The 26,410-nt window shown below is 45.5% G+C and overlaps 1 protein-coding gene across 1 annotated transcript; it reads right to left on the reverse strand.

The window, feature by feature from the left end:
- Positions 1 to 3,308: 3,308 nt before the first annotated feature.
- On the reverse strand, positions 3,309 to 26,398 carry DESI1 (desumoylating isopeptidase 1). Its single transcript, XM_081310529.1, has 6 exons — positions 26,067 to 26,398; positions 12,465 to 12,486; positions 11,587 to 11,656; positions 8,692 to 8,801; positions 7,943 to 8,065; positions 3,309 to 5,759 (listed from the first exon to the last, which is right to left on the reverse strand). Exons 1-6 carry the CDS (start codon positions 26,152 to 26,154, stop codon positions 5,666 to 5,668), a joined length of 507 nt encoding a protein of 168 aa, XP_081166655.1. The 5' UTR covers positions 26,155 to 26,398; the 3' UTR covers positions 3,309 to 5,665.
- Positions 26,399 to 26,410: the final 12 nt, after the last annotated feature.

Raw genomic sequence — 26,410 nt, forward strand, 5'->3', positions numbered from 1 at the left:
GGGCTGGAATTGAGGACCAGTTTCTTTTTTGATGACCTACCCCCTCCAGCCGATGTCTGTTCAATGCTGGGTTGGTGGGAGTGTGCGGGAGGCAACCCGGGGGTCAGGCGGACAGCTCTCGTGGGAAGAGGACACCGCTGGTCCCAAAGCGCTGAAAAAGGGATCCAGGTGGAGCAAATGTGGACTGAGCCATGGAGGTTGTGAAACCACCTGCGTGACAAAGGACTGGCAATTGAGGCAGGGCGTGGGGTTGGATCATGAGAAGGGCCTTGATAACGTGAGGGCAAGGCGTTTGGCTGTCACCCCGTGGACTCTTACTAGACCAAGCAATGACCCAGGTATGTGCGGAACTCCGCATGTCCGGAGTTGGGCCGTGGGCCGGGACGGGTATGCTGGTCCACAGCGCCCCCTGGTGTTCACCTCCCTTATGGCCGCGTGACCGTGCGCGGCTCTCTCCAGCTGATCCTGCACACCAGATCAGTTCCAGCCGCTTTCCATCTTTCCAAAGCCTCCAGCGCCTTGGTCAAGGAATCACGTTCAGTTGTGTGTCAGACCCTTGCTGGGTTGTTTGCCTGCCCTCTTGTTATCGGCAGCCAAACCAGGAAACCTGCCTGGATTGTGGCTGGCCGTGGACTCGCATAAGAAATAAGGATGTAAAAAGGAAAAACGATTTTCCGCAGTTTAACTTTCGGGAGGAGCAGAGGCTGAGGCAGGAGGATTGCAAGTTCGAGGCTAGCTTTGGCAACTTAGTGAGACCCTGTCATAAAATAAAAATCAGAAGAGATACAAATGCAGATTCAGCAAGGCTGCGCTAGCCTGAGAACACATCCCATTTACGCTTCCCTGGCAACACACCTGGCCATTCTCAGCAGAGGAAGTTCAGGAGCTGAAAACCCTTTGGAACTTTTAATTTTAAAGGGCTCCATGTCACTCTTTGAGGCCAGAGCCACTATCTGGGCATGAGGACAGTGAGTCTCAGTCTGGTTCCCAACCAGCCTGGGCAGGTATTCCCCTAAACTACCATCTCACTCCCAAGCAGGTCCCTGCCCCCACCACGCCACCTGACAGTTCCCTCAGGCACTGGGGAACTTTGCTGGAAGGTTCTCAGAATTCCCTCTACCCCAGCACCACCCCCACCTGTGCCTCCTCACTGCATGTTACAACAAAGTGAGATACCAGAGAGCATGGTTAGCTTTTGCACCTTCAGATGTCCTGAAACATCTGCAAGGTTGGTAGTTTCTCAGGATGACGGAATTTCAGGTGATTTTTTTTTTTTCATCTTTGTACTTTTATTGTTTACTTCGATTTTCTAAATACATTCTTTTTTTTTCTTCAGTGCTGGGGATCAAACTCAGGGCCTTACACACGATAGACAAGCACTCCATCAACTAAGCTACACCCCCAGCTCTGAAACACATTCCTTACACAGAAATCAAGGCACATTCCAAGTTCAAAGCTGGGGTAGCTACAGGAGGCCATATGGCAGGGCGGTGGTTCTGTCTAAGCTCCAAAGTCTTGTCCAGGGCTTCTCCACAGCACCAGGCACACCTCTGTGCACTGTGCACCTGCTGCCCCAACCCCACTGCTCTCCTCCCAGGCTTCCTGCTGCAGCCTCTCACCATATGCGCCCCTCCCACCATGAATAGCACATGGGAACCACCCACTCTCCTGCTTGTTCACCCCCAAGTCCCTGCCCTGCACCTCCTGCTGCTCTCTGCCCCCTTACTCTGTTCTCTTGGACCCTCCAGCGTTCTCACTAGCTATTCCCTCTGCTAGGAATCCAACCCCCAAGACCTGTGGTCTTCATTATCCTGGTAACAGATTAAATATTATGTCCTCAGAGAAGCCTCCCCAACCTAACCTATCCCTCCTTCCACACAATGCTGCCACCTGGCTTTATTACTTCTCTGGCACCATCACCATTTGGGATCCCCTAACTTGTCACTCTCCCAGCCTCACCTGCCTAGGCAGGGCCTTGCCAACAGTACTCACCACCACAGTGCGGTGGCTGCACATATTGCTCCCAGGGGAATGGCTGTGGGGTTGAATGAACCACCTCAGACTGACTGGCTGTGAGTTGCAAAGTCTGGGGAAAACACCTGTTTTCTGCCCTTCCCTTCAGAGGTAGATGGAAGCACAACTGCAGGAGTTTGTAAGGTGAGGTGGGTGCCATTTCCATCTTACAGGGTCACTGAACTGGACAGGCCCCTCCAGTAGCAAAGCTGGGACTTATCTTCCAGTGTGACCTGGAAGGAGTCTCAGGGACTCCTTCCTCTGAACAGGTTGTCCTCAGGAAGCGGGTATGTTAGTAAAGCCAACTGCACTCTGCACCCCCTGGAAGGAGCCAGAATCTTGTGTCATTCCTAAACTAGCACACTAGGAAAATAGTGCCTCAGTGGGGAAGTCAGTGGGGACGCCGCAGCAGCGGGTGTTGAGAAAACATGGTCTGGATGAAAGGGCAGGCTCAGCCACCAGCCAACTGGATAACTTTGGTTCTCTGTCCTGTCAAATGGGACACCTCAAGCCTGTCATGTGTGAAAGCACCCAGCACAGGTCAGGCCCATGGAAATGGCTCACAGGAAGTGGGTCTCCTGGGTTCACTCTGAGAGCCAACATCAGCCCCAACACTTGTTCAGTGAGATCACTGCAGCAAGGTGGGGAGAGACCCCCGGGAACCAGAGACCCAGCCGTTAGCCAAGATGAAAGAAGTAAACAATTCTGGTAAGTGAGGCCACACACCCTCCTGATGGCCAAGTTTTTTTCTGGGGAAGACCTTAGAATTTGAAACCACTCCACCACTAGCTAGCTACAAGGTGACCTGGGGCAAGAATTCCCTGAGCCTTTTAGCCATCTTTTTTATTGGTGTGTGTGTGTGTGTGTGTGTGGTGGGGGGTACTGGAGATTGAACCTAAGGGTGCTTTACCACTGAGCGATATCATCAGTCTTTTATTTTTTTTTCCCATCTTGACATATTTTTTAATGTTTGGCTAAATATTTTTTTCCCAAGTCTTTTTTTAAATTAAATTTTAAGTCAGGGTCTTGCTAAGTTGCTGAGACTGTCCTCAAACTTGCAATCCTCCTGCCTCAGCCTCCTAATCATTGGGATTATAAGTGTGCACCACCACACCCAACTCCCCATCTTCCATCAATCAAGAGAGAAAGCCATACTGTCTGCCTTGCTATCACTGCTCATCCTCAAGGTTTACACCAAGCAAAGGCAGCAGCTCCAGGCTCAGCAAGGTTAGGTTCAGAGAAAAACAGAAAAGCCTAGGGTTGCTTCAGGCTGGACACACACCCAGATGAGACCCAAGCACCACACAAAGCAGCAGGCAGAAATGTTTATTGCATTAGAAAAAACACCAATGTCAACCAGCAGACACCTCCATACTAGACACAATTTTTAGTATGACTTCAAGGGCATAAAGGAATCTCGAAGGTACAAGATTTATTTCTGGGAGAGGGGAATGGTCTCATCCCTCTTCCTTCTCTGACCCTTTAAACCAATGGACATCTACAGAGGTGTCCACTGTGTAACAAAGACATGACTCATTTCCCGTTCTGTTTGCCTGTACATGCCCACATGGAGTTAGCTGGTCACAAGTATGCCCCTGAGGTTCTGGGATAGACAGAGAGAGGGGAGGATGGTGCTAGGGTCCTAGCCTGGGCCTGGGCTACCACAGAGTGACAGTGGGGCTTGCAGAGGGGGATGGGAGTCTGCCTCCAGCAGAGCTCTGGGAGGCTGCTCACCCCTCCATCTCCCCGCATTGGCACGAATGGCTGCTGGGCATGAAGGGGGGACTTTTTGAGGAATCAAATGACTCAAATTCCCTCAGGGGAGCCACTCAGAATAACTCAGAATAGTTCTGGGCCTGAGGGTGACTTGCTGCAAGGAGCAAAACCAGTTGAGCCTGGACATGGCAGAAAACAGCCCACTGCCCTCCAGATAGAGAAGACAGCTCTGGAGCAGGAACTGGGAAGAGGGAGTTCTGGGCCAGGCAAGCTGAAGAGCCAACTGGTGGGAGGCAGGGCGATGGCTAAGACCAACCTGCCACCTGCCCAGAAGAACCCAGCTTTGGACACCCTTCTTCCTGGGCCAATTCCACAAGTGAATCAATATTAAAGAATCCCTGTTGGTTTCCACTGCAATTTATCTACGTCCACCAGCAGTTCAGTGGATTTTGAGAAGAATGAGACTGCTCATTCATTTGGCCTCTAATCTTAAAGTTCCAAATGTCACTTAGTATCCCAGCTAGACATGGCCCTGGTCAGATCACAGCAAATACGAAGGCAGAATGACATCTTTTCCTCTAGCTGAGACCCTGATGATGCCAACTGCTATGGATAATGGCAGAGACGGTGGGGATGGGGCCAGGGATGAGCAGCAGCTTTTCGGGGAGGAAAGGCGCCTGCCCCGGAAGGAGCAATTGAACTCAAGTTTAGAAGTGGCAGGGACCCAAGGGGGAGAGCCACGACTTAGGCACCTGGCAGCCGAGTCCTTTCTCCTCACTCACTGGTTTGTGTAAAGAAAGGAAGTCTGAGAGCCTCTCCAGATCCAGGATTCCAGACTGTTCCCTGCCCATGAGTTTCTAGCAGCAAGTCTTTAGGAAAATGCCCTCTCACACTCCAACTAGGCCTCCTTAAAGCCAGAATGACAATGGAAATGACATGTGCCTTCAAAACATATTTAGGATAATGTAAAAGTTCCTATTGGAAACAATTCTAAATTTTCTTGCCACCGTGATTCTGCATCATTATTCTTTCTACATCAGGGGTATCTTCCTAGAGCAGGGAATCATATTCCCTTTGTCCCTAGCTGAATACTACATATCAGTCTGGGTGGGTGGTTCTAAGTGACTGCAAATTACCTTCATCATTGTTTGCAGACAGAAGGCTTGGGTCTCTGTTGCACAAGCCCGGACCTTCAGCCATGACCGTCGGTCAGCTATGCTGAGGGAGAGAGCCCTGTGGTGGACAGCAAGCAGGTTTTCCAAAACTGATGGCAGAAAATTTTGCGATCAGTCCAGGTGGAAGGGGGAATGGCTTTATCCTGTTTTCTTGCTGTCACTCTCCTGTGATCCTGAGGCTCTAGCTGCTCCAGCCCTGGCCCCATGGGCTGGGACAGGGGAGGGAAGGTCGGGAGCTGCAGCTAAAGAGTTCACTTAGGCTGGGTTAGTCACCCTGCAACTGGTCCCAAGTGTACCAAATCCTTTGGTGCATGAACCACTAGAGAGTAACTGCTTCTGGTCACGATGTTGTAAAACTCACCTGGGTCCCACAGGTGTGGCAACCTGGGTGGAGTGTGGGTATTCTCTGGAAGGAGGTTCTAGGTTGGGGCTCCTTCAAACTGTGCCTCTTGCTTTTTGCTTAAACAAATCCCCTCCGTTTCTCCAGTGTGGAGGACGCTTAGGAAACAGCGTCAAAAGTGAACTCACAGACAAGACAGCCTTAATAAATTAGTATAATACTATTAGAAGGGGTGGCATTTTGTTCTGTTTCTTAGCAGCATTGTCCTACATGCGGCCTGATGATCTCCTTCCCTGGGATTTTAAAAAGCCGTCCCCTGGTTGTTAGCTCTGATGTAAAATTATAAAATAGAAATCTGGTAGAGTTTGTTTTGTTTAAAAAGGAAAAGCCCTGGAGAGGCAGGCGGTCCCGTGAAGTCCTGTTAGCTCTGGCCATTGGGTCTGCCCACAGCGTTCCCTCCAGGAGGCTGGATCTGGATGGAGTCCAGGAGCGGTCGGAGTGCCTGTCCGAAGGGCCTGCGGGGAAACAGACAAGAGCTGGGTGGGCTCTGGGTGTGGTCTGCCCACAGACAGACAGTGGAAGGTGGTTGCTGGCAAGGGCAGGGCTATGGTTTGGATTCAGAGGGCCCATGTTCTCCTCCTCCTCTCTCTGCTTCCTGCCATGGTGCTTCACTGCAAGCCCAACGGCAATTGGGCAAAGCCACTCTGGACCGAAACTGGGCCCAAATAAACTTTTGCTCAATATAAGCTGCTTATCTCAGGTATTTGTTACAGTCATGGAAAGCTGACTAATACAAAGGGCATCTCTCAAGGAGCCTGCTCTGTGCTGACACTAGTGGGGGCCCCTCCTTAGTGGGTACTACAGTTTTTCTATCCATGGCTCTAAGGTCTGGTGAGCTATGGTTTGAACAGGCTGCCTACCCACAGGGAACTACAGCTTTTCTGTACTTGATGTACGTGTGTCTTTAATTTTTGTGAAGAAAAAAGTAAAAATTAAGTTGAACCAGGGAAACTGAGGCAAAAGAAAAAAATATACAGAGTTATGCATAACTAAAAAGAAATAAACAAAAAAGATCTGAATAAGATAAAGTCAGGAGTGAGAATGGCACACAACTAGATTCTTCTAGGAACTGAAGTCTTCCAGGGAATATTCAGAAAAAAAGTGGCCAAGTTGTCAGAAGATATTGATGTCATTTTCTAAAGGACACTAAGCTTTCTCTCCTAGTAACTTAGCTGGAAAAGTCACTGCAAATACTGGAGTTTGGAGGCTTTTCATGGTAACTACACCCTTAAATAAGGTGGTCCACAACACACCTCAAGCACAGGCTTTTTCTCCAGTGGTGCTGCCGTTTTGAAAATCATCCCCAAGTTCAAGGGAATAAGTACTCCAAAGTGTAAACAGATGAAACCTAGAAACATCAACCCTAATTCAGACAAGTCCAGGAACTCCACCCATCAAATAATAACAGCAAGAACATTCCGGCTGTGCAAGTTTGCTCAGGGCCCCATAACCTAGATCCATCAGCAGGGCTGTGGGATTGCACATACCCACCAAGGAACAGGAGGTCAGGGCCAAGGCTGGGAGGCTGGGGCTCTTCAGCAGTCTTGTTTCCTAGGCAAGTGTTTCGTGAGAGGTTTCTACCCAGGTGTGAAAAACAGCTCACCTTGTGGAGCTGGCTAAACCTGCCGGCTAAACATCCTGTTGGGCAGGACCCTACTTCAGGAGAAACTGAGTCTATAAATAAACATGGTCCTGGAGCAGGCAGGGGCTGCCTGAACCAGTAAACAGCAAAGGGAGGGAGAAGGTGGGATGGCTTTGGAGGTGTGTGCCCTTTTAGGGGATGACACTCCATGGATGGTGGCCCACAAGCCTTCCAGGGCTGGGACAACATCAAGGCAGAGGAGCTACAAAGTGTCCTTGAAGAAAACAACTAGTAAAGCTGGGTGTGGTGGCACACACCTACAATCCCAGCAACCCAGGAGGCTCAGGCAGGAAGGTTGCAAATTTGAGGCCAGCTTGGGCAACTCAGTGAGACCCTATCTCAAAATAAAAAATGAAAAGAGCTGGGGATGTGGTTTGGTGGTAAAGCACCTCTGAGATCAATCCCCAGTACTGAATAGGACAAAAAAACTACTGAGGACTGTTCATGGGCAAGCAGAACTAGTTCTTTTTGTTTTTGCAGTGCTGGAGATTGAACCCAGGTCCTTGTGCTTTCGAGGCAAGTGCTGTACTTCCTGAACCCCCAGCCCAGAACCTGGTTTTGAGGGAGTCAAAGTGGTCAGGGGGCAATGGAAGAAAGCAACAACAGTTGTGAAATAAGCCACCTTGCTCTTCCTCAGACCTCCTCTCCACATCTACCCAACACTGCACTTAAGTTGGTACTGCAGGGGAGGGCACACTTTGTGCATGATGGGAAAGATAGGTGCCAGGATTTTGTCCAAATATCGAAGTGGGTTTCTAAATTGTGCAGTTGTATCAGGCCCATGGTCTAACTTCAAGCAGGGTGAACATGATACAGGTGTGCATTAGCAGGTGGGGAGAATGGTGGCCTTTGGTGGTAGAACCTGCTGTCAGGACAGGTCTGCCTGGTTGGAAGGATTCTGCTGCCAGTAGGGAAGGCAGACGTGGGCAGGGGAGGGGCACTGAGTGGGGATTTTCAAGGTTGGCCAAGGCAGGGCAGAGACAGAGCTCAACTTACGTGGAGAGAACTTCAGAGGGCAGGTCAGTGATGTAAGAAGGGATTTTCCGCCCAGTCAGGAACTGTGCCACTTCGTTGCTGAAGGTGTTACAGTTGTGTTCAAAGAGGTTATAGGCTTCACCTCTGGCATTGTAAGAAAGATTTGGAAACGGATGAGAAAGCCAGGAAGCATCGATGTGAAACTACTCAAACCAGGAAGTGGAAAGGTGAGCACAGCTGAGGGTGAGGACTGCAAGGGTCCCTTCATGCCAAGGATAGTACCTTCTGCCCCACTGGACCTTGACAACCAAGTTAGAAGGATGAACTAAAAAATGCGGCTCCTGCAGTTTTGGAGTCTGCATTCACATGAGCAGAGCAGTAGCATTTAACTCTTATTAAACTGACTAAAGCTTCTTAAGAGAAAATCTGCTTACGTTTGCATTTCATCCCAATCCAGCTACAAACCCTGCTTTTGATGTTCAGGACAAAGCACTTGGCCAGTAGAGGCTGAGAACAGCATTTACTGATTTTTCATCAGCAGGAACAAACAGCCCATCTTTCCTCTAAAAGTTTCAGCAGAAAGTATGCTGGGGTAGAGTATCTGTCGCCAACAACCTTGGGCTCTTTTTATGCCTTCTCTTCATATTCATTTAGTAACAATTGGACCAGGCTTTGTGTTGAGTGCTCCAGGACAGACACAGTGGCTGCCCCCCAGGGGCTGACTATCTAGTCAGGGAGACAGACACCACTCCCACCCAACCTTCACTCACCGGAACAGAGACTCCCCCAGAGAGGACAGGTACTCCAGAAAGATTTCTTCTGTAACTTCTGTGCTCCCCACATCAACCACAGAATCTGGGGGCCCAAGCAATGTCCCTCCCTAAAAGAGCCAATTCAAAAAAAGCCATTAAATCACAATCTTTGTTTTGTTTTTTGTTTTATAGTGCTGGAGAACAAGCCCAGGGTCTTGCACATGCTGGGCAAGTGTTCTACCACTGAGCTACAACCCTCCATGCTGTCCCCCGTCCAGTCCTTGGTTTTGTTTTTGCCCCCTAGGGTTCTGGGATTGAATCCAGGGGCATACACTTGCCTCGCCACCACTGAGCTACATCCCTGGTCATTTTTTAATTTTTACTTTTTTTTAGTACTGGGCACTGAACCCAGAGATGCTCTACTATTAACTTATATTTCTAGTCCTTATTAGCCCATGATGGCCTCAAACTTTCTGCCTCAGCCTCCCAAGTCAATGGAATTATAGGCATGTACCACCATGCTCTGCTTGAATTTTTTTTAATGGAGTCCCTTGCAGAAAACCACAAGCACTCTGCTCCAACTTCTTATTTGATTTTCAGAGCCCTCTGGGTAGATGAAGAGGGTTATTTCCTGTTTGTATCAAGATTACAGTGGCTTAGAGCTTCCTATTGGACCTTGAACTGTCACATGCTAGCAGCACAGCTAAGACGTCGGGCTTCCTGCTGCTGTTGGAACTGAGAAGCTGGTCCTCTTGCAGGTCCAACTTTATGCAATCCACTCATCCAGTTGATAAAGAGAGAGAAACCCAGTATTTGTAGTCTCATTTTGTCCTCAACATGCCTGATCACGAGGACAGAATAGAATACTAGAAATGGCTCACACCTAAAAGGCCAGCTTTCCATGCCTTGGTTTCAGCAAAATACAGCCAGTTTCTCCTGTGACATACTGGATGCTCTTTGTAACAGTGTGAAAATGTGAAGGACTGTGAGAAATCTGGCAGGTTAGCAATTATTTCCACAACTTAGTTCAGTTTTGAACTATGAGGCTAATATTCAGATGGTCATAGGACAGGAGAGCTGCTGGCCTGAGACACCAACAGAAAACCCTCAGTCAGTGCCACAGGATGCTGACAGACTGATGCCAGTCAAAGGGGGAAGTAACAGGAAATGGATGAGGACAGATCTGGGAAGGGAGAACACCCCAGAACAGAGCTGCCTGAAAAGGTCATGATTTATGGCCACCGAGAACCTTCTATGTAGTGGACATTGCTCTAGGGGAAGGCACAGTGAACAGGACAGGTAGACAGAGGATAATTTCTCAGAGTGGTAAGAGACTAAGGGGTCACCATGACCTCCTATGATTCACACATGTGAAGAATTTTCGATGTACTGTGCCTTAAGATAGGCACTGGAGATATGAGATTCTTGCCCTCACGGGACTTATGGTCCAGCAGGAAGGCAGATAAAAACATAAATCAGTGTATAATTATAAACTGCAATAATGGTCGTGCTTGGAAAGTACAAAATGCCATTAGAATATATGACGGACCTTCCACTTCTGAGGGGTCAGGCAAGACTTGCCTGAAAAAGGGACACTGAGCTCAGATTTGAAGGATGAAGAGTAACATGCAGGTAAAGGTTGGAGTACAGGTTTAAATGTCCAATGGGTGCCTCAGGAATGAGAAGTGGGCAGAGGTGGGGAGTGTGCAACCCAAACAGAGGCTGGCAAACAGAGGGAGACAAGCTAGAGCACAGGGGGCCTTGGAGCCATGCTGAGCCTTCTGAGTTTTATTCCAAGAGCAAGTGGGAGAATTCTGGTTAATGCAAGGGAATATCAGGATTCAATGCTCACTCTGAGAACATCACTTTGCCTCCCACGTGGAGGACAGGGAGGGAGAAAGAGCGGACGCAAGGAGCTCAGGAGGCTATTGCCACAATACAGGTTAGACATGAGGCTGGCCTGGACTACGGTGAAAGCTCTGGAGAAATGAGGAGAGATGAGATCAAGAAGCGTTTCCCTTGTACAACCAGAGATATGAAAAACTGTGCTCTATATGTGTAATATGAATTGAAATGCATTCTACTGGGCTGGGGATGTGGCTCAAGAGGTAGCACGCTTGCCTGGCATGCGCGGGGCGCTGGGTTCGATCCTCAGCACCACATACAAATAAAATAAAGATGTTGTGTCCACCGAAAACTAAAAAAAAGTATTAAAAAATTCTCTCTCTCTTTCTCTCTCTTAAAAAAAAAAAAAAGAAAAAAGAAATGTATTCTACCGTCATACATAACAAATTGGGATTAAAAAAAAATGGCTTTCCACTTATGAGACTCAGAATGATGGGTGCTGCCTTTGCTTGAGCACCTCCTGTGATCACCTTCAGATATCTCTTAAAATAATGTTCTGGAAAAGGCTTGGGGTATGAATAAGAGAGACTTGAGCTCTAGGACTGCTGTTGCTTACTGGCTGTGTAACTTTGAGCAAGTCACTTTACCTCTCTGTTCAGCTCAACATGGATGAGATTCCTACTGTGAGCCAGGTTCTATGTTGTGATGGGATATAAGGGTAAAATCCAATCTCAGCTCATGAGGAGCTTACATAGTTCCCTGAGGAGACACAGAAGCAGCTCCAGAAGGAAGGACCCACAGGTGAGATGGGAGCAAAGAGAAGGGCAAGGTTTTCTTGAATAATTCCCAACCACCCTCGCCTTTTTTTTTGGTGGTGGTGCTAGAGAGCAAACCCAGGGTCTTGGATGCTGGGCAAGTGCTCTACCACTGAGCTACACCCCCAGGCCCTGAACGAGTCTTAAGGTCTTTATGAGGCTACACCACAGGCCAAGTACATAGTAAAAGCAAAATTCTTGGTCCTCACAGGAACCCAAGACTGCAGGTCAGGGTGTGGGGGAAGACACTCACCGGGGGACAGCTGGAGATACCGCCACTGCCAAAGAAGAACTCATCCTTGTGCACAACTATGGAGGTGTGCCTGCCACACAGAGAGACACAGTGAGCCAGAAAAGGGAAACTTATCCAAGAAAAAGCAAGCACCATACTGCTATGAGAACAATTTCTGCCCAAGGATGTGAATGTGGTGACTAGTCTTATGAAACTAACCAAATAATGGTATAAGATAAATATGGTTGCCCCTCCGTGTCCATGAGCACTGGTTCCAAAACACCCCTCCCCCCACAGATACCAAAATCCACACATGCTCAAGTCTGTTATATAAAACAGTATAATTTTTGCAAAGAATCTATGCACACCCTCAAGTATAATTTAAGTCATTTCAAGATTACTTATAATATCCAATACAATGTGAATTCTATGAAAATAGTTGTTATACTCTATTGCTTAGGGAATAAGAAAAAAGCCCGCAAGTGTTCAATACAGATTCAATATTTTCAATCCACAGTTGGTTGCACTTGTGGGTGTGGAGAGCTGCTGGGGCTACAGGTCAGGGTTTCTCCACCTCGGCACTACTGACATTTAGGGGTGGATAAACCTGGCTGTGGGGGCTGTCCTGTGCATTATAGGATGCTGAGAGGCATTGAGGCCTCTAGCTACTAGCTGCTGGTAGCATCGTCCCCCTAGCTGCGACAAAAATGTCTCTGGACACAGCCAAACATCCAGTGGTGGGGGTGGAGGGGCAAAAAACCCTGATGGAGAACGGCTGCTTTAGGAGGTATAGGAGGCAGAGGGCTGGGTTTCAAGCTGGAAGCCACAGGCGGGGCCTGAAGCTGAGAGTGCTGAGCAGTTTCCTAAAGCAGTCCACTGAGCGGCCCCACCCGACTCACCAGATGCCTTCCAGTTGTTTCCCTGTGGAGAAAAGGAGAGATTTAGCCACTTGGGATTGAATTAAATGGTTCCTCAGTCTGAGTAAATTTAGAAGGGCACTCAAACCCAGAGGAACCTATTAGAAGTCTCCTGGGAGAAATTTCTAGGAATTCAGCTCTCCTCCATTGCCGTCCTCAGGTCACGATAGGGTGCACTGTTTAGTAAGTTGAAAAGTAACCAGAATCCTTTACCAGAAAGCAAGATTAAAACCAACCAACCCACCCACCCTACTGGTATAAGGGCTGGGGGCCTGGGAGTGTAGCTCAATGATACAGAGCCTTGCCTAGCATGGATGAGGTCCTGAGTTTGATCCCCAGTACCAAGAGAAAAAAAATTCTGCTGGTACACTTAAGTGTATCCCAGTTTTATGCCTGTTCTTCTTTTGCCTTTGGGGTTAAGTCAGCTTTGCCTTTTTCTCCTTTTCTTCCAGTATTGGGGATTTAACACAGAGCTACATCCCAGGCCTCTTAATTTTTAAATTTTGAGACAGGGTCTTACCAAGTTGCCCAGTCTGGCCTCAAACTCCTGCCTCAGCCTCCTGAGTTGCTGGATACCCAGCTCAATTTTGCCTTTTAAATTTTTGTCTCTGCTACAATAAGACTAGAGTAAAACAATAAAAGCTGATAGTATTTTTTCACTGAGGTAAAATCCTTCAGAAAATAATGGAACCAAATTTGGCAAATATATGCATCTTAATAGTCAATGTGCATTTATTCTTTTGGTACTGGGGATTGAACTCAGTGCCTCATATATGCTAAGCACGTGCTCTACCACTGAGCCACGCTCCCAGCCCAATGCACATTTATTCTATACCTCTGTATGCCAGTAAGCTAGGTGTGGAAATACAAACACAGATTACTGTCCTGCCTTTAAGGAGCTCAAAGTCAAGTGGAAGGAGACATGTAAATCATTAACTAAGACACAATGTTGATAAGCTCTATAATAGTGGTAAAATTAGGAGCTATGTGTAATAAAGATAAAGATAAACTACCTTTGTGAGCTTCAGTTCAACCCATGAGCGAGCAGGGGCAGGGCTGGATGTTTCTGCCAGAGAGAAGAGTACAAGCAAAGGTACAGCTGTGAAGACTGAGGCCCTGGAGGGCAGGATGCAGTGATGGTGACAAGAGGAAGAGTGGCCAGCAGGGCTGCGGCAAGGCAGGGTGGCCTGGATGGAGGTGCTGTTGGCAGGGGAGCGCTGTGACCGCACCCACACTTTTAAAAGATTAACTGTAGCTGCAGCCGAGAAGATGAATGGGAGGGAAGAAGGGAGAGGGCAGGCTAGAGTCGGGAGGTCAGTGCACCACAGTGACAGGAGGGAGGGGAAGGTGCGAAGGACATGGGGACATAAGCAAACCTCACCCACTTACCTGGGGCTACCAGCTCATACAGTCACTTACTGATTGCAAAGTGCCACCTTTACTGTGTGCCCTGTGGCTCTCTAGAGGATCAAAGCACTGTGTGAAAGGAAAGCCCCATGCTTGGGCTTCTTTCTTGGTGTTTTACATTGTTGTTCCCTTTCTTAGGTAAATTATGAGATTTCAAATAAATATCTAGCTCTTTAAGGTATTATTTTGATTGAATGACTAATGCTGGGGATGGAACCCAGGGCCTTGCACATGCTAAGCCAATGCTCTACCACTGAACCACACCCACAGTCCCTAGGAAACTTTTATTTATTTTTAAAAAATATTTATTTATGGGCTGGGGATGTGGCTCAAGCGGTAGCGCGCTTGCCTGGCATGTGTGCGGCCCGGGTTCGATCCTCAGCACCACATACCAACAAAGATGTTGTGTCCGCCGAGAACTAAGAAATAATAAATATTAAAAAAAAATAATATTTATTTATGGGCTGGGGATGTGGCTCAAGCGGTAGGTAGCGCGCTCGCCTGGCATGCGTGCGGCCCGGGTTCGATCCTCAGCACCACATACCAACAAAGATGTTGTGTCCGCCGAGAACTAAAAAATAAATATTAAAAATTCTCTCTCTCTCTCTCTTAAAAAAAAAAATTATTTATTTAGTTAGTTTTCGGCGGACACAACATCTTTGTTTTTATGTGGTGCTGAGGATCGAACCCGGGCCGCACGCATGCCAGGCGAGCGCGCTACCGCTTGAGCCACATCCCCAGCCCCCTGAAACTTTTTAATAATACGACTTTAACCCAATTTCTTCTCTGTATGAGAAAGGAGGAGCCACAGCCTCTCCATGAGGACCTGCTGATGGTGGCTCACACTCTGTCCTCAGAGGTGGCTAAGAAAACCCAATAGGTTCAGACACTGGCTTTTCTACATGTTAAGGATGGTGGACTTTGGGCCACCTTCCTAAGCCTCGGCTTCTCCAATATAGAGTTGTGACCGATAATAATGTATGTGAAGTATCAGTAGGTGGTACATAGAAAACTGATAAATAGAGGATATCATAGGTCTAATGACCTTGGGAAAGGAGTTAAGACTTCCAAAAGAGCTATCGTGCATAACTAATTAGAACAAACAAACAAACAAAAAAAGACTTCCAATAGATAAAATGAGTTTTCCTGGGCCACCCATATTGGGTCCCCTCTTACCCCTACAATAATTCTATTTCTAGTCTTTTGTTTGTTTCTATTCCTTTTTAAATTTTTTTTTTTTAGTTGTCAATGAACCTTTATTTAACTTGTTTATTTATATGCAGTGCTGAGAATCACACATGCCAGGCAACTGCTTTACCCCTGAGCCACAAACCCAGCCCTGTGTTTCTATTCTTCACACTTGAGTAAATCCTACTCCTTTCACTCTTGGAAAAAAATGAGTTCTTCAGGATGGGTAGGCAAGCTCTAACGATTTCAGCATCCAAGGAATTACTATGAAATGCTCTATTTTATGTATAAACATTTCATTCTTGGCTGTTAAAGTCTTGGCAGACTAAATGGAATAACAAAGAAAAATGAAATATGCCAGAGTTCTTCTTTCTATTTGTCTTCCAATCCCAGAGGCAGCTTCCTTTTCACTAAGAAATCTGCTGCTCTGGCCCACAAGACCACAAATGGATGGAGGGATCCTGGCGTGGGTTTCTGAGGTGGGGTTTTAATAGGACAGACTCTGCCCTTATCCAAACTGAGCTGAAATTCCAGAAGTTGATCAGAACCACACTAGATGCCGAGGAGGGTGGTATCCATCTCTCCATTGCTGGGCTCCGCTGGACTCTACTAGCCATGAAGTTGGAACCACTCTTTTCCCGATTCTTGAAGTCTCCTCTTCCTGTTTATTATAAGTAAAGTGGGAGGACTAACATTACATTTTAAACAGAGCTGATACAGTCTTCTGGTCTGCCATTTATAAAATAGCTGTTGTCTAAGTTGTGGTTTGCTTATTTCCTTCTAAGACATGTATGATTCAGTGGTACTGGGCAGATGAGGGACACTTGTTTTTCTCTTGTTTTTCTTTCAAATGAAGCTTCTCTCATACACTTTGAGAAAATACTGCACTCACCAAGAGGAAAAAACATGCAGTGATTGAGAACATAGGTCTGGGTAAGCAGGCCAGGTGTGATTCCTATGAGTGAGCCAATCTTTATTGAGTGAGTATTATGTTTCAGGCACTATTAATTGCACTGGGAATAAATCAGCAAATAAGGAGATAAAAAACTCTTTCATGACACTTAACAGGTGAGGGAGGGTCAATAATACTACTAATAATGTCATAACATGTTAGCAATAGTGAGTGTATAGGGAAAAAAGACAAGAACAGGGTAGAGAAGACAGGGAGTTGAGGGATGGTCAGGGTGGGCCTCTTTGTAAAGATGACATTTGAGCCAAGATTTGAAGTGGGTAAGGGGAGAAGCCATTCAGAGGCTGGACAGACCAGATATATCTGAAGGACTGAAAGGAAGCCAAAGCGGGCTAGACTAGGGTGTGAAGAGAGGAAAAGCAGAGATAAGACAGGTAGTGGAGGCTGGATCACACGAGGTCTTGAAGAAGCTGGGGACTCTAAGCTCAAGCTAAGAGTAGCCACTGACCGACCACACGTCACTATTAACATTAAAATTAAATAAAAGCACAAACTGAGCACCTCTGTTGCACTAACCATATTTCAAGTACTCTAGAGCCACATGTGGTTATAGTGCAGGTCTAGAACATTTCCATCACTGCAGGAAGTTCTATCCCACAGTGCTATTTAGTTCTTTGCAGTGCCAGGGATACACTGGGAAGTCCCAAGGCTTTACACATGCCCCACAAGCACCCTGCACTGACCTACATCCTCAGCCCTGGACAGGCATAACAATAACAGTCTGCTTCATAACATTTCTAGGGTTAAAAGAGATGACGAATGACAAAGTAAGAATGAGGCAAAGCCTGAGGGCACAGGGCAGCCAGGGGACTCTGGACCAGTACCCATGAGAAGTTTTGAAATGTTTCAGGCCTTCAGTGCTGAGACCTGCTGGCATTCTCCACAAACACAGTCTTGTTTTAGCTTTTGTTTTTGGTACTGGGGACTGAATTCAGGGGTGCTTTATCACTGAGCCATATTGCCAACCCTTTCTATTTTTTTATTTTTTATTTATTTATTTATTTATTTATTTATTTATTTTTTTAAGAGAGGGGGGGAGAGAGAGAGAGAATTTTTTAGTTCTCTGCGGACACAACATCTTTGTTGGTATGTGGTGCTGAGGATCGAACCCGGGTCGCACGCATGCCAGGCGAGCGCGCTACCGCTTGAGCCACATCCCCAGCCCCCTCTATTTTTTTTATTTTGAGACAGGGTCTCACTAAGTTGCTTAGGGTCTAAGTTGCTCAGGCTAGCCTTGAATTTATGATCCCTCCTGCTTCAGCTTCTTGAGTTGCTGGGATTACAGATGTGCATGACCATGGCTGGCTATAATTCAAAAGTTTTATAGCTATTCTCCTATTTGTGTCCTTCTCCCCAGTTGGACTACAACTGCCTCAAAGACAAGGACAGTTCCTTACACATCACTGTACCTCCATCACCTAAAGTACCTGGACTACAGATGCTACATGGACATTTGCTGAGATGACCTATTCTATTTAGTTTAGTCAGTGCTGTTAGCTGCTGCACAGTGCCACTGAGGCCACAGTTCTTATCCCTAATCTTGGCTGCCCTGCATTATTCAAATGACTCTGCAACCCTGGCATATTGTGCTCCAGTTGGGTCAGCTACTGCCCCTCAGGTAACCACACTCAGTGACAGATGCATCAGCTCAGATAGATCTTGCTACAATAATTTGAAGAGGGGCCTTAGAGATCATCTTGTCAGGTATTTTATACCTGAAAAACAAGTCCTTACTTTACTCTCCTTTATATTCTCTGTATCCATCACTAAATCTGCCTGTAAGCTAGACATTATACTTTCTTGTTATTTGGCTGCATCAAGGTTCACTTTTTCCTCATCCACTCTGCCAGACATGATGAAGTGACCTGTAGTTCCAGCTACTTGGAAGGCTGAGGCAGGAGATGATCCCTAGAGCCCTGGAGTTTGAGGCCATCCTGGGCGAAATGGCAAGACCTCATCTCAAAGTAAACAACAACAACAACCCCTCTATCCCCCCTGCAAACACAAAAACAAAAAATCCTCATCATAGAATTGTGATAGGAGCTACAGAAAAAAATTCTCTCATTTATGCATTCTTTCTTTTATTAATTCATCAAGACCTTCATGGTTATCCTTATTCTCACAACATTCTAAGTGGTTGGTAGGGCTAAGATTTATTAACATCATTTTACAAAGAGGTGAGTAAAGATGCATGGTTTGTCCAGTATGAAAATGAGACAAAGCCACATGTGAGGATGAACTTTTGGAGGAGCATAGGAAGAAGGCTTACTGCATGTCAGCCTACTCTTGGGAGGAAAAGAATGAGGGCCATGGCTTTGACAGGATGACAGGCATTGGAAAGTGGGACTGAACTGACTTTTAAAATTTTTTGGCCATGGGCTGGGGATGTGGCTCAAGCGGTAGCGCGCTCGCCTGGCATGCGTGCGACCCGGGTTCGATCCTCAGCACCACATACCAACAAAGATGTTGTGTCCGCCGAGAACTAAAAAATAAATATTGAAAATTCCCTCTAAAAAAAAAAATAAAATAAAATAAATTTTTTTGGCCAGACTAGAGTAGGTGAAGAGGGGTTGGTATTTTCAGACTGAAGTAGAGCCCAAGGCCATTTGGGACCTGAACTAGGTTCTGTGGATATTGGCACAGTATAGAAGCAGATGACTTCCCACTTGCAGAGTAGGTGGTCAGATGGCTGCATCTCCAGGCCTATTGGCACATACAATGCACTCATTTTGAAGTCTATTAAGTATGAACACAGAAAACCAGTGGAAGACAGGGACATCAGCCCTGTTTTTCATCATGAATAAGAGAATGTAGAATGAAGTCTGCATTAGTCAGCCTCCTACTTATTATAAAAATGGCTGCATCAAAGCCAAGGAGAGGGGCTGGAGTTGTGGTGCAGAGGTAGAGCACGTGCTTAGCATGTGGGAGGAACTGGGATTGATCCTTAGCACCATATAAAAATAAATAAATAATAATTTTAAAAAAGGTATTGTGTCCATCTACAAATAAAAAAAATATTAAATTTAAAAAAAAGCCAAGGAGAGAACACTAACCCACCTCACTGACTGAGATGGATGTACCTTGTGCATATAGATATAAGTGCTGGTTATGGGCCAGCACCTGGTGCTGGTGTTAAAGAAATGCCTACTTCTCTTCCTCCTCTTTCTCTCTCTGCTCTCTTTCTCTCTCTCTTTCTGCCCTCCTCTTCTCCTCTCTCTGCCTCTCCTTTCCTTCAGGCAGCCCCCCAATAAAATCTCTTGGTTGAATCTCAAAGAAAAAAAAAAGCCTACTAAGAAGTGCAAAGTATGGGTGACAGTGATGTGTCTCCCAGGGCAGGGGCCTCTCATTGATAACTTTTCATTGTCATTGTAGCCCTCTGCAGCCAATATTATATATATAAAAAATGACTATTAGCAGAAGGCTTTGCCTCTCCGCTGAGGCAGGAGGATTGTGAAAGCCAGCAAATTAGCAAGGCCCTAAGCAAATCAGGGAGGACCTGTCTCTAAATAAAATATGAAAAGGGGCTGGGGATGTGGATCAGTGGTTAAGCACCCCTGGGTTCAATCTCTGGTACAAAGAAAAAAAAAAAAAAAAAAGAAAAGAAATCACATTTTCACCTCTGGACTTTTCCTAGGCTGTTCTCCTTACCAGGGATACTTCATCTCCCTATTTCTTGTTTGACTGACTTCGCTTATCCTTGAGGTCTTAGCTACAGTGTTGCTTCCTCCAAGAACCTTTCCTGGAGGCACATGCCTATAGTTCCAGATATCAAGGAGGCTGACACAGGAGGATTGCAAGTTCAAGCCCAACCTTCATAAATTAGCAAGACCCTGTCTCAAAATAAAAAATAGAAAGAACTGGGAATGTAGCTCAGTGGTAAAACATCCCTGGGTTCAATCCCCAATACCAAACAAACATAAGAACTAATGACTATTTTAATCTTCAAAAAGGTAAGTTAAGGGCTGAGGCTGTGGCTCAGCGATAGCGCGCATGTCTGGAATGTGTGAGGCACTGAGTTCGATCCTCAGCACCACATATAAATAAATAAATAAAGGTCCATTGACAACTAAAAAATAAAATATATATGTGTGTGTGTATATATATATATATATATACTAAAAAAAGGGTAAGTTTAAAACTACTTAATATACTAGTATTGACATTCTTTTTAAATTTTTTTTAAAGAGACAGGGAGAGAGAGAATTTTAATATTTATTTTTCAGTTCTCGGCGGACACAACATCTTTGTTTGTATGTGGTGCTGAGGATCGAACCCGGGCTGCACGCATGCCAGGCGAGCGCGCTACCGCTTGAGCTACGTCCCCAGCCCAACATTCTTTGTCAATACAGTACTCTTTCCTAGGATAAAAATAACTTGTGAGTTCTCTTCCTCAGTACTGAGAGGGTCCCCTCAATTACTGCCTGCCTTGCAGCGATGTTTTGGGGTAGGCCTGCAGCATTCGCACCATTTGCCCAGGTAATTCACTGAATACCAAGCACTGTGCCAGACTCTAGGGATACAACTGAGGGTTCTTGTCCCCATAGAACTTCTTGTCCAGTGGAAGGAGGTCAGAAAACAAGCAATTATAAAACAGCATGATGAATGCTTCTAAAGGAATATACAGGATGTTATCAGAGACACATGAGCAAGATCTGGAGGGTCAGGGAAAGGTTCCTGGAGAAAGCAACACTGTAGCTAAGACCTCAAGGATAAGCAGAAGTCAGTCAAACAAGAAATAGGGAGATGAAGTACCCCTGGTAAGGAGAACAGCCTAGGAAAAGTCCAGAGGTGAAAATGAGACCCTGAGGCCTTCTGTCTAGTTAGGTATGTGGCAGCCCTTCTCTGATATGGTTCTGCAAGGGTGAAGCCCTGGTGCTCCAAGGTACTTATGGGAGAATTGACGAAACACTCACTCAAGTCAGTTTCTTCCAGTGCTCAATTCCCTTGCAAAGCCCAGCTGAGGAAGGCTAGTGTTGAGTGTTAAGCAGGAGGTGGTAACAGATAAGGCTACAGAAAATAAGCAGGAGCAGGAACAAGCAGGGTCCTGTAAGCCACATTTGTTTCCATTTTGCCATAAAGAAATTGCAGGATTACTAAATTCATTCATTCAGTGGCTATCAAACAGTTCACACAATGAACAATAAAAATCTAAAACAAAGCACAATAGATGGCATTAAACCATCAAAAAACCTCCCTCAGATTTTAATACATTCTACTTAATTTTTCTTTTTTTTTCAGCACTGGGGATTGAACCCAGGAGAGCTGTACCACTGAGCCACATCTCCAGCCCCCCCCCTTTTTTTTTAATAGAGAGAGTGAGAGAGGAGAGAGTGAGAGGGGGAGGGGGAGAGAGAGAGAGAGAGAGAGAGAGAGAGAGAGAGAGAGAGAGAGAGAGAGAGAGATATTTTAATATTTATTTCTTAGTTCTCGGCGGACACAGCATCTTTGTTGGTATGTGGTGCTGAGGATCGAACCTGGGCCACACGCATGCCAGGCGAGCGCGCTACCACCTGAGCCACACCCCCAGCCCTCCAGCCCTTTTTTGAGACAGGGTCTTGCTAAATTGCAAAGTCTGGCCTCAAACTTGTTATCCTTCTGCCTTAGCTTCCCAAGTATCTACTTAATTTTCAAACCTTAATCATTCCCTTAATAAATATTTACTTGGGCTGGGGATGGAGCTCAGTGGTAGAGTGTACACTAGTGCGTGTACACACCCACAACAATGAAGCCTCACTGGGCACCTGCTCCAATCTCTGTGAGATAGATTCCCTGCCCTTCAGGGGCTTGAGACTCTTTGCTGAAACATCTGAAATAGCTGCACCACTCATTTTGGCATCAATCATAATCTACTTTATACTGTTATCTAATTGTATGTGCACATACATTATTTTTAGAGAAATTAACTCCCAAAGGACAGAGTTCCTATTACTATTCGTACTGCAGAGTTAAGCAAGGAAGTGAGCATAGAATAAAATCTAAAATATTTATTAGATTACTTTCTGCCAAGACATATATATATATATATATATATATATATATATATATATATATATATATATATTCTATGGCCCCAGGTCTTTAAACCTGGGAATAGTTTTGAGATGAGCTTGTAACGTAAAATAAATGTGATGTATGGTGCACAAGACTTCAGATCAGAATATAACAAAGTACCTCTTTGCACAATTAAAAAACAAACCTCTGCATTTCTCTCTATGTACTTCAGCACAAAAAGAGGTCATAAAAATTTAAAGAGCAGCTAAAATTATTAAGAGGAAGAACTGAAGTACAATTAAAATAGCTAATTATATCAGGCAAATGGTGATATGGGGGAAAAGTTGCAATCAGTCTGTCTGCTCAATAAGAAAGCTAAGGATAATTGTGAGATCATTTTCATGGAGAGTGAGGAACAGTGGAACAGGAATACCTTCCTGGGAGGCAACTCCAGGAGACTAAAAACAGGACAGGGTAAATCTGTGGAGTCCACATGATTTCAGGGAATCTCACTGAGTGTTATCTAGTCTGATCACGAACTGTAATAGAGCTGGAGGAGGTCTCACATAATGGGGAACTAATGTAACTGAAGCATGACAGGGCTCTGCTGTTAAGGTCACATGAATTTAATTTGCAAAAAGGTAGGTTAGGAAGGACGATCATAACTTTAGAAGATTACCAATGGCACATACACATTGAACCTAGATTTTTTTTTTCTCTTTGAACTTTAACATTTGGCTGTCTTTAGATACTTTAACAAGGTACCCACTTTATACTAATCATATGGGAACACATTACACAGTAGAGACGGTAAAGCAAAGTGACATGAGTTTTGGAACTCAGACTGCCTGTGTTCAAAACCTAGATCTGCCACATACCAGCTGTGTGACTTGGAGCAAATTTCTTAACTCCCTTTGTCTGAGGCTTCTAAATTGAAAAATGAAGGTAAGAGCAGGAACTCTCTCACAAAGATATGGTAAAGATTCTAATGCATGCAAAGTACTCAGAAACAAAGGGTCTGGCCCACTGTAAATTCTCATGGCTATTAATATACTTCTATAATTCTTACAAAAATCAGGAAACAAATGGATTTTTTAAAGTTTCAATATATTTAGGAATGGGAAATCAATATATGGAATCTAATAAAACTGGGATATATCCAGGATATATATGGTTAGTGGTATCTTAATGGGATAAACCAGCAAAGCAACGATCACTGTGTAAATTTTCAACTCTAGAAAGTATAGCTATTAGTTTTGCTGTTATTTTTTCCAAAAGGTTTAAAAGAAACATGAAAAAAGAGCAAAGAGAAAGAAGAGTTAGATGTGATGTGAGTTAGGTGATATCCTCAGAAACATTTTATTGTAACAGGATGTGCCAAAGTAGTAAAGTTGCCCTGGTTGGCTGAGTCTTCCTAGGATTTCACATCTATTTAAAAGGGTTTATTACTTCACCTTCACTTATGGCCCTTTTCCCTTCACCCAGTGTACTCTACAAAGGCCTGCTTTTAGCTCCAGTACCAGGAGGACTCTGGACTTTCTCCTGCCTCCAGGCCTTGGCAGGTTGCTTCCTCTTCTACCTGCACTACTGTGACTCTCTGATTGGCCTCCAGAGGCTACTTCTTCCTCATCCTACCTCATATCCTTATTTAAAATACCTCTGGTTATTTTCAATCTCATTACCCAGTTAGCTTCCTGCACAGCACATATCACAATTTTTATTTATTTTATGCTTGTACATGTGCTTATTTTTAATGTCTCTCACACAAACTATCTCTATGGCGGTGGACAACATCATTGTTCATTCTATCATCTTCAATTAACACACAGGACATAGTAGACACTCAAATATCTGTTGAATGAATGAAACAATGATCCTTAAGGTCCCTTTAAACTAAAAAGTAACAGATCAAAAACATATAGTGTAAAGGGAGAGACTTTTTATTTACAGATCTAGGCAGTATCTAAGTGTTGCCTCACTATGAGCAAACTAAACAAATGGCTTCATTCCAAGGAGTTTAGTTAGAACTTGATTTATATAATCTAGCACCTTCCTCAAACTGTGCCTTTGTTAGTTTTACTTTCAAATTTGCCTTATTATTTTTTTTTCAGTGCTGGGGATTGAATTTAGGGCCTCAAGCACTGTACTACTGAGCTATACTCCTAGCCCTACCTTACTCAATTCAACAACTTCAGTCCAATAATGGGTTGGCTACCTAAATATTATATGTAATATATATATATATATATAAAAAGCATCCAATCTCTCCCCAGTACAAATAATAACAATTATATAAAAATACAGATTTATGCTCCAAAACTCCAGGAAATTCTGATTTAGTACTTGAAGTATGGCTCTAGAATCCATATATTTAAAACTTTCCTTAATTTAAATAGATAATATGTATACATAGTACAGGATTCAAACAGTAAGAAAAAGCACTTGCGGTTGCCCCCACCCTCTTCCATCAAGTTCCTCTTTCCATAAGCTGCCACTATTACCAACTTCTCCTGTATACTTCCAGATAATTATTTTCCTAAGCAAGCACATATATATCCTTTGCTTTAAACACACACATGCACATTTAAAGAACAGTTTTAATCTTAATTTTTTTCTTATCTCATTTAACAACGTATGTTGAAAATGAAGGGGTTTTGGGGCTGGGGCTGTGGCTCAGAGGTAGCACACTTGCCTGGCATGTGTGAAGCACTGGGTTCAATTCTCAGCATCATGTAAAATAAATAAAGGTCTATCAATAACTAAAAAAAAAAAAAAAAAAAAAGAAAATGAAAGCGTTTTGTTTGTTTGTTTTTGTTTTATTTTGTAGTGTTGGGATTGAACCTAGGGCCCTGTACATGCTACGTGTTCTGCCACTGAGCTACATCCCAGACTGGTAACTATATTTTTTACAAGCACTGTAGATGATTCTGATGTGAAGCCAAATATAGAAACCACTCACTAGCCTAGAGTTGAGGGATTAAGTTCAACTCACTATGACACATTAGAAACTCAAGGACATTGAAAAGATGCAAGTAGTCATACTTTCCTGAGCTCTGCCCCCTTGCCTCCCAGAGATAAACCAAATCTTTCTCTAATGTCTTCATAGAAACCAGGAAACACAAGCCATTTAAATGAATGTTGCCAAAACTGTTCAATTTTCAATTCCTGAATTCCTTTCCTGCCCATTATTACCTGAAATTACAAACCTGACAATTTCTATGTGACACAAGACATTTTGGTATTTGGATAGAAATGAGGTTTGATCTACACGGAAACAAGCGCTGACTTTTTCTCCCAGCATTAACACAGTTTAACGGGGCACAATTACAATACTTTCCTTACTAATCCTTACTCATACAACAGCATCCAATCCCTCCCCAGTACAAAAGCAATTAACTTTGAAAATGCTGAGAGAAGACTGCATTGTCAGGCCGAACTTTGTGAATTCTGAAGTTTGGGATCTTGTTAACCTGACTTGACCTCTACCCTTGGGGGAGATGGTTGGGCCCTTCTGAGCAGCTCTTGTTCTTCCTTCTCATCTACCTCAGGGATGCAGAGGATGTTTACTTTTGACAGGGAGGGAAGGTTCTCCGAGGGCCACCCGAGAATCTCCTCCGCAGTGTCCCTTTCACCACGAGGGGCACCACGCGGGAGGCATCCTCATCTTCCCTACACCGCGCCAAGGAAAGAGGAGTGTACAGGGCTTCCAGGAGAGGAACCTGCCAGGATCTAGCTGGCTTACCTCACCCCTAATCGAAGGGCCCCTGGTGGGCTGGGTTTCTTTCCAAGCCCCCAGGAATGGGTAGGGCATGACTCCCATCCCTTCTCCCTGGATCATACGCGAAGATGGGAAAATGGGGCTCTGCGAGCCCAAACCCGAGACCCATCCCTCTCCACTCCGCCTTTCCTTCCAACCTCTGGGCCCTGCGTCTCCCCCTGAGTAATGCCCACCTCTCCCCCACCATGGCCGGCCGGCGTCCTCTTGCCTGGCTCCTGCCTTCCTTCCCACCTGACCCCGGCCCCCTCACCCAGCATGATGGGGCTGAGCCGCCGGGCCAAGCCCTTGGACAGGTCGTACACGTAGAGCTTCACCGGATAGAGATTCGGCGGCTCCATTGGGACCCGTGGCGGCGGCCACGATGGCCCTCGGGCACCCGGCAGCGGCTTGGACCTTCCCGTACCCGACGGGGGTGGGGAGAGGAGGGAGCCGGGGGACCGAGCCCGGGCCCCGCCTGAGGGGCGGGGGAGAGGCCGCCCTGCGCTGCTCGCGCGCCCACACCCGCTACTGGCAACGACTACTGTGAGGTGACAGAGGGGGGACTGGGAGGATCCGTACCGAAGAGGGGGCGGGGGCGGGACACGCACTTTCGCG

The sequence above is a fragment of the Spermophilus citellus genome (genome assembly GCF_964194105.1).
Source record: "Spermophilus citellus genome assembly, chromosome: 10".
Lineage (NCBI taxonomy): Eukaryota > Metazoa > Chordata > Mammalia > Rodentia > Sciuridae > Spermophilus > Spermophilus citellus.

Excerpts from the sequence above, each read along its gene's own strand:
- DESI1 (XM_081310529.1), bottom strand. The coding sequence starts at position 26,154 with ATGGAGCCGCCGAATCTCTATCCGGTGAAGCTCTACGTGTACGACCTG. Across the intron at positions 8,066-8,691 it reads CTGGGGGAGTCTCTGTTCCG|AGGTGAAGCCTATAACCTCT; the intron begins GTGAGTGAAGGT and ends TTACAATGCCAG. Across the intron at positions 5,760-7,942 it reads CCCTCTGAAGTTCTCTCCAC|GCCCTTCGGACAGGCACTCC; the intron begins GTAAGTTGAGCT and ends GTTTCCCCGCAG.